The sequence below is a fragment of the Harpia harpyja genome, chromosome 2, assembly GCF_026419915.1.
Source record: "Harpia harpyja isolate bHarHar1 chromosome 2, bHarHar1 primary haplotype, whole genome shotgun sequence".
NCBI classification, from domain to species: Eukaryota; Metazoa; Chordata; class Aves; order Accipitriformes; family Accipitridae; genus Harpia; species Harpia harpyja.
In genome coordinates, this window is record NC_068941.1 from 16,338,165 (window position 1) to 16,352,419 (window position 14,255).

The following is a 14,255-nucleotide window of genomic DNA, read 5'->3' on the forward strand; positions in this document are numbered from 1 at the left end:
AACAGTCCTATGACAAGTTAGCCTCTTCTTGTACCTCAGTATCTAAGTTTATTCCACACACAGAAAGCAGGTCGAGATTGCTAGCTGTTGAATTTCAGAAAATGTCCAGAAGAGTCCAGCCTCTTCACTACAATCACTGGACACTGTAGGAGTATAGAGATGACAATAGGGTCAGACTTCCTTTACCTCTTGGAAAAGCTCCCCAGTTTGGGCACTCCTGTGGTTGAGATTTCCCTGCTCTAGTGCAAATCTCTTAAAACAGTGAAGCAGTGGCCCTGTCCGTGGTGCTTGGTCACAACAGCACACCACCAGGGAGACTGCTCTGCTCATGACAGCTCTGGAGCACCTGGTTACAAAACACCAAGCAAGACCAAAAGGGCTAGAAAACAAACTGAAAACAAAATAGACAGCAATTCAACAGAAGACAACAAAAAGCCAAAACAAAGGACTCCCACTGTTGCCAGCAAAGACATATTAAGATAACAGGGCTTTCACTTGAGTCTTCAAAATCATCTTCAGAACTGAGTCTTGTTGAAAAGGTTAAGTAGGCTTTTGTTCCACGAGGAAAGTGTACAGCAACTGAGTTAAAGCAGGCCTCTTCCAAAGCAATGTTTAATACTTAGTATCATTCTTTGATGCAAAGTCTGCTACACAGGACCTCCAGTGACAAAGTGTCTTTTTCCTAGGTATCCACCGCTGCGCAGTGATAGAGCATTGCATACCTATAAATGCTGTTAACCAGGGGAGTTACCCTGTTCCAGTAGCATTGCTTCAGACTGAATGGCTTCCAAAAGAAGCCGAGAGCAAACATCTTGCTTCCCTAGGTTACACAAAGCCATGATGCTGTTTGCAGATTTTCCCTACTGCATAAAGAGAGCACATTCACAGCCAGAGGCTTCCTGTCCCCCCCTCTAATGGGGTACTTCTGATCTTTCCTTTTAGGCCTGAACATTAACACACCTTACCTGCCATGTGGATTATTACTACCCTTAAGCAACTTGAAAAGCAAAGTACACATAGCAATACCATGCACTAGCAATGGTTTGGTCCTATCACAAAGCTTGCCAGTTTCTCTGAACTACACAAAAAACTAAGTGAAAAACATGACATACTCCAAATCAAAAATCATGGGAAAGTCCAAAAAGTATGCTGGAAGAACTAACTCTTACTGGAATAGGAAGGAAATTATACCTGTCTAGTTGCATCTTACCAGTTACAGCCAAGACATGTACACCACATTCTGTTGTTGAGTCCTCTACAGGGCACAGCAGAATAGAAGACTTTGTCTCTTTCAGGAGGGGTTCTGCCTCTTAAAGCAACTTTAATTTGGGGATTAAACACCAGTGGATTCTCAGATGTGAACTAATGCAAGAAGTGAGTAATTATTTTCAGGAAGTCTGACCCACACCCTCCCAGAGTGTCTTTTATATCCAAAGATGTAGAACTGGCTAATACAAGAGTTTACAGGTGTCTTGCTTTGCTGTGTAAAGTCCCTACATTATAGGTTGACAGCAGAAGCCATTGAAACTGCTAGGTGAATATAAGCTGAAATTCTGCCTGCACTTAGCATCACAACACTTAAGACTTTTTATGGCAAGATGAACTGCTGATAACCTAAATGTCTTGGAGAGGTACAAAGGCAACAAGCAGGTGAGCGTTATTTGAAGAGACCAGAGATCTCTTGCAGCCAACGTTTCACTCACATTCTTTACAATGGATTACTTTTGTATCACGAGAAAGAGTAAAAACTTAAATCACATACTGAAGAGTCTGGATGCTGTTCCAAAAATGCCTCTGTAGGCTATCTTGTCCATCCAGACTGTTTGGACCATTATGTGGGAGAACTCTGAGACTGGAAATGAGAAAATATTTGCTCTCCAAGTTTGACAGCTGTGATAAAAAGGCACTTAAGTCAGAGGAGAAGGCTTACTGCACACATCTTAACTGTAGTTCCTCCAGCTGAGCAAAGGAATAATACTGCCAGATTATGATGTCTGTTCTCACCCACAGGATGGGGTACAAATGACTTGTTTCTCAGATGGAAGAAAAAAAAAAAAAAAAACCCCCACAACTTTTATTCAGAAAATAATTTCATCTTAGGTTCCAAAAAGGCCATGCCTACATACTAGACCACAAACTAAAGCTAATCTTATACTAGTGATAAAACCTAGCCTAACAGCACATTGCATTGTTTTGAAAATTAGACTATTAGGAAGAAAACACATGGAGACATCATAGGACTTCCATCAGACACTAAGAGCTGGGCAAGAATCCATGGAAAAAATATAAAATGATTGAGCTGGATTTTCCACCCAGTTAATCAGTCCTGAAGCCAATGGAATCATTGTATAATTAAGCAGATTTCTCTAAAGAGCTCATAACAGTTCACACTGCTTTAATAACCCGCCTATGTGTCGGAGAAGCTGAAGAAAAGAGAAAGTTGCAGGACTGAATGAAAATTTAAGAAACACATTCTGAATATCAAGCGGTTTAGGAAATATGAAAATTGATAGCAATATTTAACATTACAGTGGCAACAAAAGTTAGTCACTAGTATTCAACAGCATCAAAGTATTGTATCTCATTAGTAAGCAGCTTGACCATATTGTCCTCTCAGTTTTGAAGTAAAAAAGCATATGAGCTTGTGGTATGCATAAGAATTACTGCTCTCATGCAACACATTACAATCATATTAATATACTATAAAAGATACTAGTAACTTGTTTCATTTAGAAGTGCCTTATTTAACTAAATACATTATATATAGAATCCTGTGTTTAGCAAGAAAAAAGCTGAAGAAATATTGCCTGAGAAACTACAGAAGACTAATATGCTCAAAGATCTATAGAAAAAATAAAATGTATAATAATAACACATATGCCCTTAAAAGTGGAAGTTTGCCACTGTAGAAGAAACTCAAGTTGTTGCAGTTATATGTATAATGCTGTACTAAACATTATTATAAAAGGATAATCATTTAGGTATTGGAAGATTAGACTACAAGCACAAAATCAAATTGATAATTAAGGACAACAATGACATCTAGTGGACATTCGGAAAACAGACCCATAGCCTAACAAGGAAAAAGATCCAGCTGCTGTTACTGTTACACAATGTGCAACTCCCAAATTGCAACGATGCAATTCAGAAGATTAAAAGACAGACTTTGCAGCTGATGAAAGTCAAAGTAATGTGGTGATTCATTTTTTTTAAATTAAATATTCTTTTGAAAGAACAGAGTCAAGACCCTTCCATTTAAGATTTAGGATACAAGTATAGGTCAAAACTTGAGGGAACATCACCAACCGTTGAAAAGATATAGATAGATACATAGCGCCAACATAATAAAAGCATACGCATTTACTATACTTTCTATTCCCACTGCATCTACAACCTTCTACTTATAAGTTGTGCTTGCTGGGAATCCAAATGCTGAAAAACAAAGTGAAAACAATAAAAACCACAGAAGTAAAAATCTAAGCCAACCATTTAGCACCTCCCTTTTCTCATCATTCCAATCCTCCTGTTACTGTAATACCTGCCATATAAGGGAGGTAAGTTAAACCTTCCCAATATATCAGCCAGTTGCTGCTGAGCTCTAGAGAAGAGGAATCTGAAACATGAGGCTACCATAACTCAAAATTAACAAAGATACCTGCTCCTGAGTAACCTGATTAGTTTACAAGGTGGACTTCTACAAAGATCATGGATTATTTTAAACCTGCTTTTACTACTTACCAAAAGGCTAGCAAAACCAAGCAGTTAAAGCAACTCAAATCTGATCTCAGTTGTTCCAAAGAAACTTTTTCTGTCCAGAAGTGTCACCTTGAAAAGTCACTGGCTTTGACTATTACACTTTTGTAAATAAAAACATTAACAAAACACTACAATTCTATGTCCCATTTGAATTCTTAAGCATCAGATGTCATATCTACAGAAATGGAAATTGGATTTTGCATCATACTGTTAAAAACAGAAATACTGCATCCCTTCCAAAATTTCTACATCTCAGTGACTCTCCAGTATAAAAAAAGCATTGCAAAATATTAGAAACTATACTTTTTACTATAGTAAAACACTATTTATGAACACAACTGATTATAATTTACATTAGACTTCCAATTTAAATTGGTATCTTGCTTGCTTTGTATATGATTTTGGAAAAGTTAGTGTTGCAATTCCGCTAGCTTTCACCACCAGTACTGGCTGGAGTCAGCTGTTAGCAAATATGAAACAGATTCTCACTTACATGAAGATTATCTAACCAGCAGAATACAAAGAAACCTCTTCATAGCTGATCATCAGGCCTTGTGTCCCAATTTCTTTTTGCCAGGGTCTCAAAATGAGCTTTGAATCAGTTGCTACTAGTTAATAAGAGTACATGCAGCCTCCCAAAAATGAAATCCAGACTCCAAAGATATTTATGCACCATACACAGCCATATTTATGCACCATACACAGACATAACCAAAACCTGTAGTTTTAAATTCTGATTCCTAGTGAGACTCAATAGCTGAGTAACCCATTCATGGAAAAAAAAAAAAAAAGCATGATTTCAAGTTAAGTCTAAAAATGCAAATATTTAAAAGCCAAGTTTCCCTTTTGATGTATGCAGTGCATACTGTTTGCAGATATTTTAAGTGAGATCAAAGTTTAACCAATTCTAAACAGCCTGTTCTGGAAAACCCCACTCTTTATTCCATTACAGAGTCTATACATTGAGTCTGGTTTTAACCATGATGGTACTGGAGCCCGACAAAAACAGAAACCAGCCTAGTAAATTTACAAGATAAAAACTAAAAGCAAACATCAAAATAAATGCAGCCATTTTCCCCTCCAAGCAAGCACATTGCCATATTTTACCTCCAAAACCAATTTTACCACATTAGATGTCCTAATGAGAGAGGACTGTTTTAAGACGAAAAGCAAAGCATCATTGACCTACCCGGATTTCCTGGAGATTATGAAAGTTATTTCCTACTCTGACAGAGATTTTGCTCGGAGTGTAACTTTCATCAGATTTGTAGTCTGCATAAATACATAACGTCTTCACTGTTGTTTTTCTTCTGCAAGAAGCAACAAATGTATGCATTGTAAAGAAAAATATTCAGGATGAGTTTGTTGCTCATTTGTAGTAGCTAAGGATTTAAATGTTCTAAAACTTAATACAAGTGTGTCTACTGATTTATAAGAACCCCGCTGTCAAAGCGACAAGGTGTTTTTCCACATTAAGTTATGCACAGAGTTGATTTTCACTGTTCTCCTTTGTCTGCCTTCCGAAATGCCAGTATACCAAGAAATACAATGAAAGGCCAAGATGCCAAATAAGCACTTGTATGCAATGAAGCATATGTTTAGCTTATCAAATATGGGCTCTATTACTCTACCAAAGAGTTCTCCAGAAAGCAAATAAGAAAAGGTGACAAACATCTAACCTTATCTTAAGAGTTTGGTTAACAAAAAAGGACTGAAAGCATCCTACACAGAATTTAATAGGAAAAGGTTTCTCAAAATAATCAGTTGTTAAGCCATACAGGACTACTTTAAAAACAGTTATCTACCCCTCAAATTACATTAGAAGACAGAAAGTCAGGACAAAAATGTCACCTTAGGTAGGTAAATATGAAACTGTTACAAATTACATACTATTAAACATTCCTTCTTGCTGCTTATTTAGGCATTTAGTAACCATTACATTTGAAAATGTCATTTTTATAAATGCTAACTGGCTTCTTACCAGTTGGGTAAGAGGATTAACCCAGGAGTCCTTGCACTTCCAAAATTCCTATCTTGGTGAACAGTAATCAATAAAGTTATACAAAACACCCTAACCCATATAGAGTAATTTTTAATACCTAAATTGGATGTTCACCAAATGAGGCTGTGATCCATCTGACTGCCAGTAAGTTTCTAGATTATCATCTCGTAACTGATCCACTCCAAATCCTAAGAAAAAGAAAATGTGATAGTCTTGAAAATCCCATTTCCGTGATGTAGATATCACAGACGTAACTTTTCTTCAGCTGTTACAAACTAAAGTACATTTCTTAAGTTATAACATATACGGCAACATTTCTAGATATCCAAATTGTGCCTATGCTTTTGTGACACAAAACTGTAACACGGGAATCTGTCAATCAAAGACACTTGAGTGTCTTTACATTCTTATCTCCTATTGAAGCCTGTGGTGTTTGAAACCATTCAACATGTCCTAGAATTTCAAATGGTTAAGTAGTAATTCATACTATTTGCAAGAACAATACTTAATGGTTAGGCTTTTCCACCTAGTCTATAATGTAACTGCTGAACTAAAGGAAAATCATTAGCAGAGACCATTCATTTATTATAAAATTTTAGCCAAATATAACATTTTCTTTTCAACTAGTCTCCTGAAATACTTTTACATTTCAAGTTAGTAGCTAGAACAAGCAATAGATGCCAAAAACAGTATTCCTGAAAGTTAATGCTGTCACATTCAATGGAACAACTCCAAATCTTTATTTTTCCATTCCCTCATTATCTGCCCTTTTACTAATCACATCCTTTTATTGATTGCCCACACTAGCTGCAGTTTTAATTCAGCAGTTGAAGTTTAATCTGCAATAAAAAATTATCTTCACTCTGAAGCAACTAAACCATGATATTTTTCTCCAAGTAAGATACCAGGATATCGGACCAAAGACATTCAGCCTGAGCACAATATTGTGACATAAAGGGATCATTGATTCTAGGCTGCAGCAAGATACCAGATCAACTCCCAACAGATATTTCTGAAATAGCAACTCAACCACCTCAAATGAAAAGAATACAGATTTTCACATATTTTGAGCAGGTATAAGCTATGATTAACTGCACCTCAGGACCATTTACAATAATTTCATTTTACTTGCACCATTTTAGGGAGCTACGCTACAATGGCTGAGTCCACACAAAGTTTGGACAGAACATTTCCCAGCTGCATGAGTTTTCTAAGTTAAAAATCAAAGATACCCAGGCAAAATGCCAAAGCATAGAAACAATTACACAGTGCTGGGTGTGCTTCTGCTCACATGGTTTAGTTTGTTCACTGTGCAAGTAAAAAAACCAATTCACTATAAAATCGGTAGAAGGCCCGTTTTGTTAATATGAGATATTTCCTCATTGTAGGATTTCTGATATAGTTATAGCTTTCATATTGCATCAAATATAGACTAGGCCAAAATTATTTGTAGTGGCTACCCATACAGCTTACACTACAGCAGTTTTACTGCTACAGTCTGTATGTATGTCTTCTTGCCAAAACATAAACCACTATATATTCCAAGAAGAAAAACGTACATTCAGCTTTTTACATCACTTATTGTGATTTTACCTGGCTTACAGGATGAAAGAGACCAAACTGCTTGTGAGCCTATTTCTCTAACAGTACCAGTCCTCTCTAACTGCTTTGGATCAGCACCAGGTGGTGTCTTGTTTGGGGTAGTCATTTCTAGTAAAAGAAAACAAGTGAGTTAGTTGATAAATTTTTAGTTTGATGGGAAAATTAAAGGGTTGTGTTTGTTCATATAGACACTTTAATTCTTTGGCCTCGCACTTACATAATAGTCTACAGAATATGTGGTTTATACATACACACATATATTGATATAAGTATACACTTCTGCATGTCTGTAGAACCTTTTATTTATATATAATAAAATAATATATATAAAGTAAAAAATAAAATACAACTTTAAATAGGAGGTTCCACACACATGTAAATTTTGTGTCTTTAAAAATTCAATACACACTTGGAACATTCATAAGATATTTTGCTTGTATCGTTCTAATTCATACATATAGAGTTAGTCAGGGTTTCAGGATTTGTTTTTTTATGGTTTTCTTTGTTTTTTAAGAAATTAAAACAGACCCTGTTGATTTAAAGGCTAGCAATATAACTTCATTTCGCCCCCCACATACACTTAAGAGTTTTCTTAATCCACACATTCAGAAGCCTATTCAGAAGCTAGAGCAAGCCTGTCCTCCTGGAGATAACTCCTCTTTAAAAATAGGAAATGAGAGTTTAAACAAATCGCTTAGTCTCTAATTTGGTAGGGATTGGTTATTGCCACATTTATCCATGATCCATTTCCTTAACTTCACAACTTCATCTGGAATCATTAACGTGTGACTTGCACTGCTCAAGTAATCACATTCAGTCTCAACACCTAGACTACTGCCATATATACTACAACATAATCATGTTGGGTTTCATATAGTATAGAGCACCTCACACTTCCTAGAAAGCAGCTTAAAAGACCTTTAAAAAAAAAAAAAAAAAGATTCCAAAGAAACGTAAGTTCCATGCAAGGAACTACACTAAAGCTTAAATTAAACGTAAAGCACTCAAGAGTCAGGGAAGTAAGAGTTGACTTCTAATCCTTTGCTTACATGCATGACATCGTATTACACTCTGCTAACCTCAGAAGTCTTCCAGTCACTTACCTAGATAGTAAATGAGGTACTGAACTAGACTGATATCCACAGGATCCAGACCTTACCCACTACAGAAGTGATATAAGGCAGAGACAAGATTTTCTACATAAGGATAACTCTGCAGCTAAAAACTTTGTCAGACACAGGAAATCTGAATTCTGTAGTGTACATCGCTGTCCGCACCAATCACTTTCTATTGGCCCTTGGCTAATTTTTTTTTTTTTTTTTCATTTGGCAAACAGACTTGAGACAGACTTCCAGGGTTTTTTTGCTACTTTCTCATATACAAGACTACTGCACTCCTGACTACCATAAAAAATCTGAAGAAATAATTACATGTGTAGTAAAATCTAAGTATTGACAACAGCAAGTGTCACAAAAGACCACAAACAGAAAGCCTTGCTCAAACACATCCTCTCAGAAAGTGAGGTGAACACTACACAGCTAATCCTACAGATATCACATATATATTCATATAATTCACAATTATACTAATCCCAATGACATTCAATTAAAAAGAAACTCATGCAACAAGATGTTTTAAAGTCCTTGCCCATGCAGCAGTTTTATTAAAAAAAAAATCGAACTATTAAAAAAAATTAAACAGGCAATCCATTTAGCCATTCCTATAACAAGACACTAGCACATAAATCTTCGCTAGTCACTGTATTTAAGTGTTGCATTGTCTGTTTTAATCTTTTATCAAGTATTTACAATAGGCTTTTTAAAATGTAGTTGTTCTATATTGAATTGGCTACACCATAAACCTGTGTATCTGAGAACATAGACTAGAATAGAAAATAACTTACTCTAGTTGCTACTTAATACAACTTTAAATTTATTGATAGCAACAATAAAACTCAATGTCACAAGTATTCTAGTCTTCTAAGAATTTAAAACAGTCTTGGAAAAAAATTACAAAACACTTAGTTCACAGCTACCTGAAAAACAAACATTTTTCACAGAATCATGGGATGGTTTGGATTGGTGGAAGGGACGTTCAAAAATCATCTAGTCCAACACCCATCCTACACCAAAATTCAAATTATGTTTATTAAGCACTGGGGAGACTATTTTCCTGGACTCATGAATTTTAAAGCTCAAATCACCTACTAGTCCAAACTCTGCGCTATTCTGTTACTTTTGTGACAATGAACCAACTAAGAAAGGTTGAGTTGCATTCATTTTAATTCTCAGATTTATAGAGAAACCAATTATGCTGTTCTTCCTACCTCTAAAAACATACATAGAAAATTCAACTTCAAAGTAAACCCAAATTATTCATTTGATACAAAACATCTTTTGAATATCATCACCAGCAAGTCTTCACACTCCTTCATTATTTTGACTTCAAGAGAAAATTAAAAACTCCAAATCTGATAGTCACATCTTCATTCCTAGAAATAGCTATTGTCAGATTAATGACAAACCCAACCTTAAGACATAAGGAGTATGCAAACATCCCATCAAAACCCACCAAAATAAGGTAAATGACAGAAATTACATTGTACAGTCAGATTATCTCAGAAAGTTGATTACACATGTTTTTTTAGAAAAATTACTAGAATTTTAAAGTATGCATAATCCCTTAAGACAACGATGTTGAGATTTCTTACAAGCTTCAGCACACACAGGGAAGTTTTAAATAACTTAACACTGCCAAGACTTGTATTGCACTGGTTCACAAAAGTTTGAGGCATACATTTTGGGGGTCTGAAACATACTGCAAGAACCACCACCCAAGTTTCCTACTGTCTTATACTGAGCTTGTTTCCTCCTATCTAACAGGCAAAGCTACTCAAGATCCAGATTTCAACTCCAAACCACTGCTGGCAAATAAGTGAGCCACTAATCGTGCACTGGTAATGTCAAAGACTGAAAATCTTTCATGTTTGAACTAATGAGTTGAACCAACCAAGTCAGTTTTTCATGACAGAACTTCTGTTTAACCAGCTTAGTAACAATACATTCTGGATAGCTTTGCTGAAGCTTCCAAATACTCTTAAGAATTTTAAAAGCAGAAAGCTTATGGAAGTACTAAGGAAAAATAATACAGAGCTCACTCAAGTAACACTTTTGGACATATTACTAGCAGAAGTACAAGTACCTCATTTTGGACAAGAGACAAATACTTACCATTAAAAGTAATTTAAGTCACCAAATAAAATTTAAAAAAAAATTCTTAGCCCAAGAAGACAATGGAATAAGAACTGTTTTGTCTTTTTTTTTTTTTTCCCAGGCTGTGTAAAAAACAGGTAATCTGTCTAGAAGCCCTTCTCCTTGACATGTGCTGAAAAATGGAAAGACAGACTGCATCTATAGAAGCATTGGCTGGACACATGTCCGATTTTCCCATTCAGCTATTCCAAAAGATCATTAATAGGCTGCTGTTTCCTTATTAACAATGTTAATATATTAATGCCTTGATGACATGATCAATGTCACACTTTCATTTTTCCACTTTCCACTATATGGTATGCACATCCTTTGATCAAGACAAGCAGCTAAGCTTTTTTCCCCCCTCCTTGAACTCTTTGTCCCTCTGCATCTTCCTTAGAGAAGTTTGCTCTCTTCCAGAGAACATCCCTGTGAGTAGCAGCCCATAAAGATGTTTTAACAAACATACAGTTTATAAAGAGGGTGGAATGGATTTAAACAGTTCAACAGTTTACCTTTCACAAACAGAACAGACAAGTCATTCTCAGTATACCAGTGGAAGACACTTTTAAAAGGTGCATACCTGAAAGCAAACCCTTCACTAAGCACACGCACACTCTTCCGCAATACACTGAAGAAGGAGATAGATAAGGATCCATCACAGTCCTTTCCTGCTAAAGCTCCATAAAAATCCAGGCTCAAGGAAACTTTTGCAGATTCCAAAGCAGTTTTCTCAAATTAAAATTTCTAATTCCACCATGTTAGTATGCACAGAACTGTTTAAACGCACACCTGTAAGGACCTTTGAGAGACCAGACTGTCCTCAACAGATGTCTGTCCAGCAATTTACTTCAACAAAAGAGATTTCACAACCTTTGTGGGCAGCCAACTTCAGTGTTTCATCAACCTGAAATCCAAACGTTTTGCTTTAACATCCAACCCAAGTATTACCTTCTAAAAACAAGCATGATTTCTTCTCTTGCTCTACAGAGAACTTGAAGACTAGTTAATCACTAACATTTACGTAGCAACACTTTTATAGATGTGAGGGCACTCAACAAATTTGCTTAGTTTCTTCTTTTCTAGCATGCCTATGCCTTTCAACTTTCCCTCACAAACGAAGTTTTATAAACCTAGAATTTTTGCAGAGTCTAGAGATCTACCTATTGTGGTTAAAAAAATAGCCATATCATTTTAGCCAAGGCCCTTATTCAACAGAGCAGAGTAATCACTTTCCTTATCTTCATATTCAGTCACACCAGTTAACTTGCCAAAATAACATTTGTCTAGTCGAAAGGACATCATATTATCAATTAATATTTAATTTACTATGCACTACAGCGCTCAACTGCTTTTTTGGGATACTGTTTGCTGTTCAGTAATACCCTTTCCACTAATTATGCCTTTGATTTTTCCTCCCTGTGTTCTCTTCCTCCCTCAGTTCCTGTTAACTGAGCTTAATTACACTGATTTCCAATCTGCTATCATTCTTCTCAAGATCATTTTGAATTCTGACCCTGAGCTGTACAGTGCTTGCAATCCTTCCCAGTTGGCAACGTATCTATTTTGTTTTCACCATTACTGAAAACAATGAAGATACATTCAAAACAGAACTCGCCAGGAGGACGTCATGACATCTCCGTCTCAAAAAGAATTATTTACAAGTCAGCTTCAAATGCAATTTTTCAACCAGCTGTACAAAATCTCACAAAAATTATTTTTAGACCACATTTCAGTAGCTTAACATCAACCCAGACAATGGCTGAAACCCTGTAAAACTCAAGACAAACCACTTATATTCCCTCCTCACTGACTTCATTGACTACTGTTAAAAAAAAAAAACCCAAAACCAACAACTTAGATCCAGACCATTCTTAACAAACCAAACTAGTCCAGTTTCTGTTTGCACATTGTTTTTGTCTTCTACTTACTGACAAATTCTCCTCCCAAACCACCTCCTCAGAATCTTTCAGGAGATCAAAGCACAGCTAGCCTTGCTCTTTATTTTTTAAATTATTATTCTGATTGCATTCCCATCATATCATTTTATTCAGTTTTAGAAAGTATCCGACTACAACTTTTCCAGCAAAACCAAACCAAGGCTGCACTGACTAGTCCAGCATTTTTGCAACATCCATGATTTCTAAGACTGTTTTTCCTGTTCTTCTTAACAGAAGAGGATTTCATACCTTAGATGCCCTGATTTTCATACTTGCACTACTCATTTTGCCTCACAAGCTCTTTTCCCTGCTCTCATTTTCTTTGGATGAACCCTTGTTGGTTTAAGGCCTTTAAAGATCTCAAGATATATCCAGAAAATAGTCTCTTACTATGCTTCCTGCTTTTTATTCAGATGGAAGATTAAACAGTAACATTGGACATCCAAATTACTGATGTTTAATTAGTATTTCAAATTACTAATGTTTAATTAGTATTTCAAATTACTAATGTTTAATTAGTATTTCATAATGATAGTAAGCATTCAGTAGTAACCTATCTCAACTAGCTCACCCGTACATTTGATCTCTCAGATTATTCTCTCAATACAATCTTAAACACCTATTATTTTTACTCTGCCTTCAACATATTGCTTTAAGCCTATTAGTGAAAATGACTTAAGTCTTTCATTGTCACAAACACATTTCATTAAAATTAAGGTAATTAGAGCAACTGCACAAGAGAATTACATTAGCAATTTTTATACATGTATCCCTAATCAATCTAAAATAAATACTTTTTTTAAAAGTATTTTTGTACAAGCCCAAAATTCCAAATTTAGCTAGTAAGGATGCAAGCTGTTCTTTAAAGGATGCAAGCGCCTCTTTACAAGTGCTTCTATCAAGTGAAAGCACTCTTTAAAAAACACAGTAACCAGAGGATTAAGTCAGTTTGACAAATCAAGCTGCTTTCACTCAGGCTGCTTGGTAGCCCTCCCCCCACGACTTCTTCGTAGGACTTTTAATCACGATTTTGAGCATAATTAATCAGTTTTACAACACTGTATTACGGCCGCATCCCCCAGGCTTACAAAACACTTAAATATTGGAAATAAATCAGCAACACGTACTCACGAAAGACATCGGCTGTGCTTAATCACCAGATCACGCTCCCCTCTCCCGGCTGGGGCGGGGGGGGTGTGCGTGTGTGTCAATGCAAACACACAGCCACGCACTGAAGGAGGAACCCGGAGGAGATACCCGGTTAAGCAGCCCCCGGCCCCCCCACCGGGAGCCGGCGGGCGCTCCGGGCGAGCAGACCGCACCGGCCGGCGGAGCTTCTGCCCGGCCACGGCCACGGCCACGGCCACAGCTCCTGCAGCTGCCGTGATACCTGGAGGCGAGACGCGGGAAAAGCCACCCCCCCGGTCCCGGTCCCCGTCTGGGAGGTACGCTCCCCCCGCAGCCCCCCGGGTCGGTACGGAGCAGCGTTCCCACCTGATCCTCGAAGCCGCTGCACCGGGTAATGGGGGTGGGGGAGGGGAGAGGTGAGGTGAGGGGGCGCCGCGCGAGTCCCCTCAGCGCGGGCACAGGGCAGGCGAGACCCCGAAGCCCGCCCGGGGCGCTGCTGGGCCGGCTCCCGCCGCCCGGCCGCGCATGCGCAACGCCCCGCGCGAGCTCAGTTTCAAAGAGAACGGCGGCGGGGGG

At 37.3% G+C, this 14,255-nt stretch overlaps 1 protein-coding gene across 3 annotated transcripts in view; it reads right to left on the bottom strand.

Annotated features, from left to right (window-relative positions):
* Nucleotides 1-14,255, bottom strand: part of ANAPC10 (anaphase promoting complex subunit 10) — a 39,755-nt gene that overhangs the window by 25,117 nt on the left and 383 nt on the right. Inside the window, exons 1-4 of one of the 3 annotated variants that reach the window (XM_052816608.1) lie at nucleotides 14,046-14,201; nucleotides 7,352-7,468; nucleotides 5,856-5,946; nucleotides 4,946-5,066 (exon numbers count right to left, since the gene is read on the bottom strand). In XM_052816608.1, the coding sequence (XP_052672568.1) occupies nucleotides 4,946-5,066; nucleotides 5,856-5,946; nucleotides 7,352-7,466 (327 nt within the window). In that variant the 5' untranslated portion in view covers nucleotides 7,467-7,468; nucleotides 14,046-14,201. Of the gene's footprint in view, nucleotides 1-4,945; nucleotides 5,067-5,855; nucleotides 5,947-7,351; nucleotides 7,469-13,678; nucleotides 13,883-14,045; nucleotides 14,202-14,255 lie in introns of those variants that run through there. The other 2 variants (XM_052816600.1, XM_052816617.1) reach the window with 2 other exon arrangements.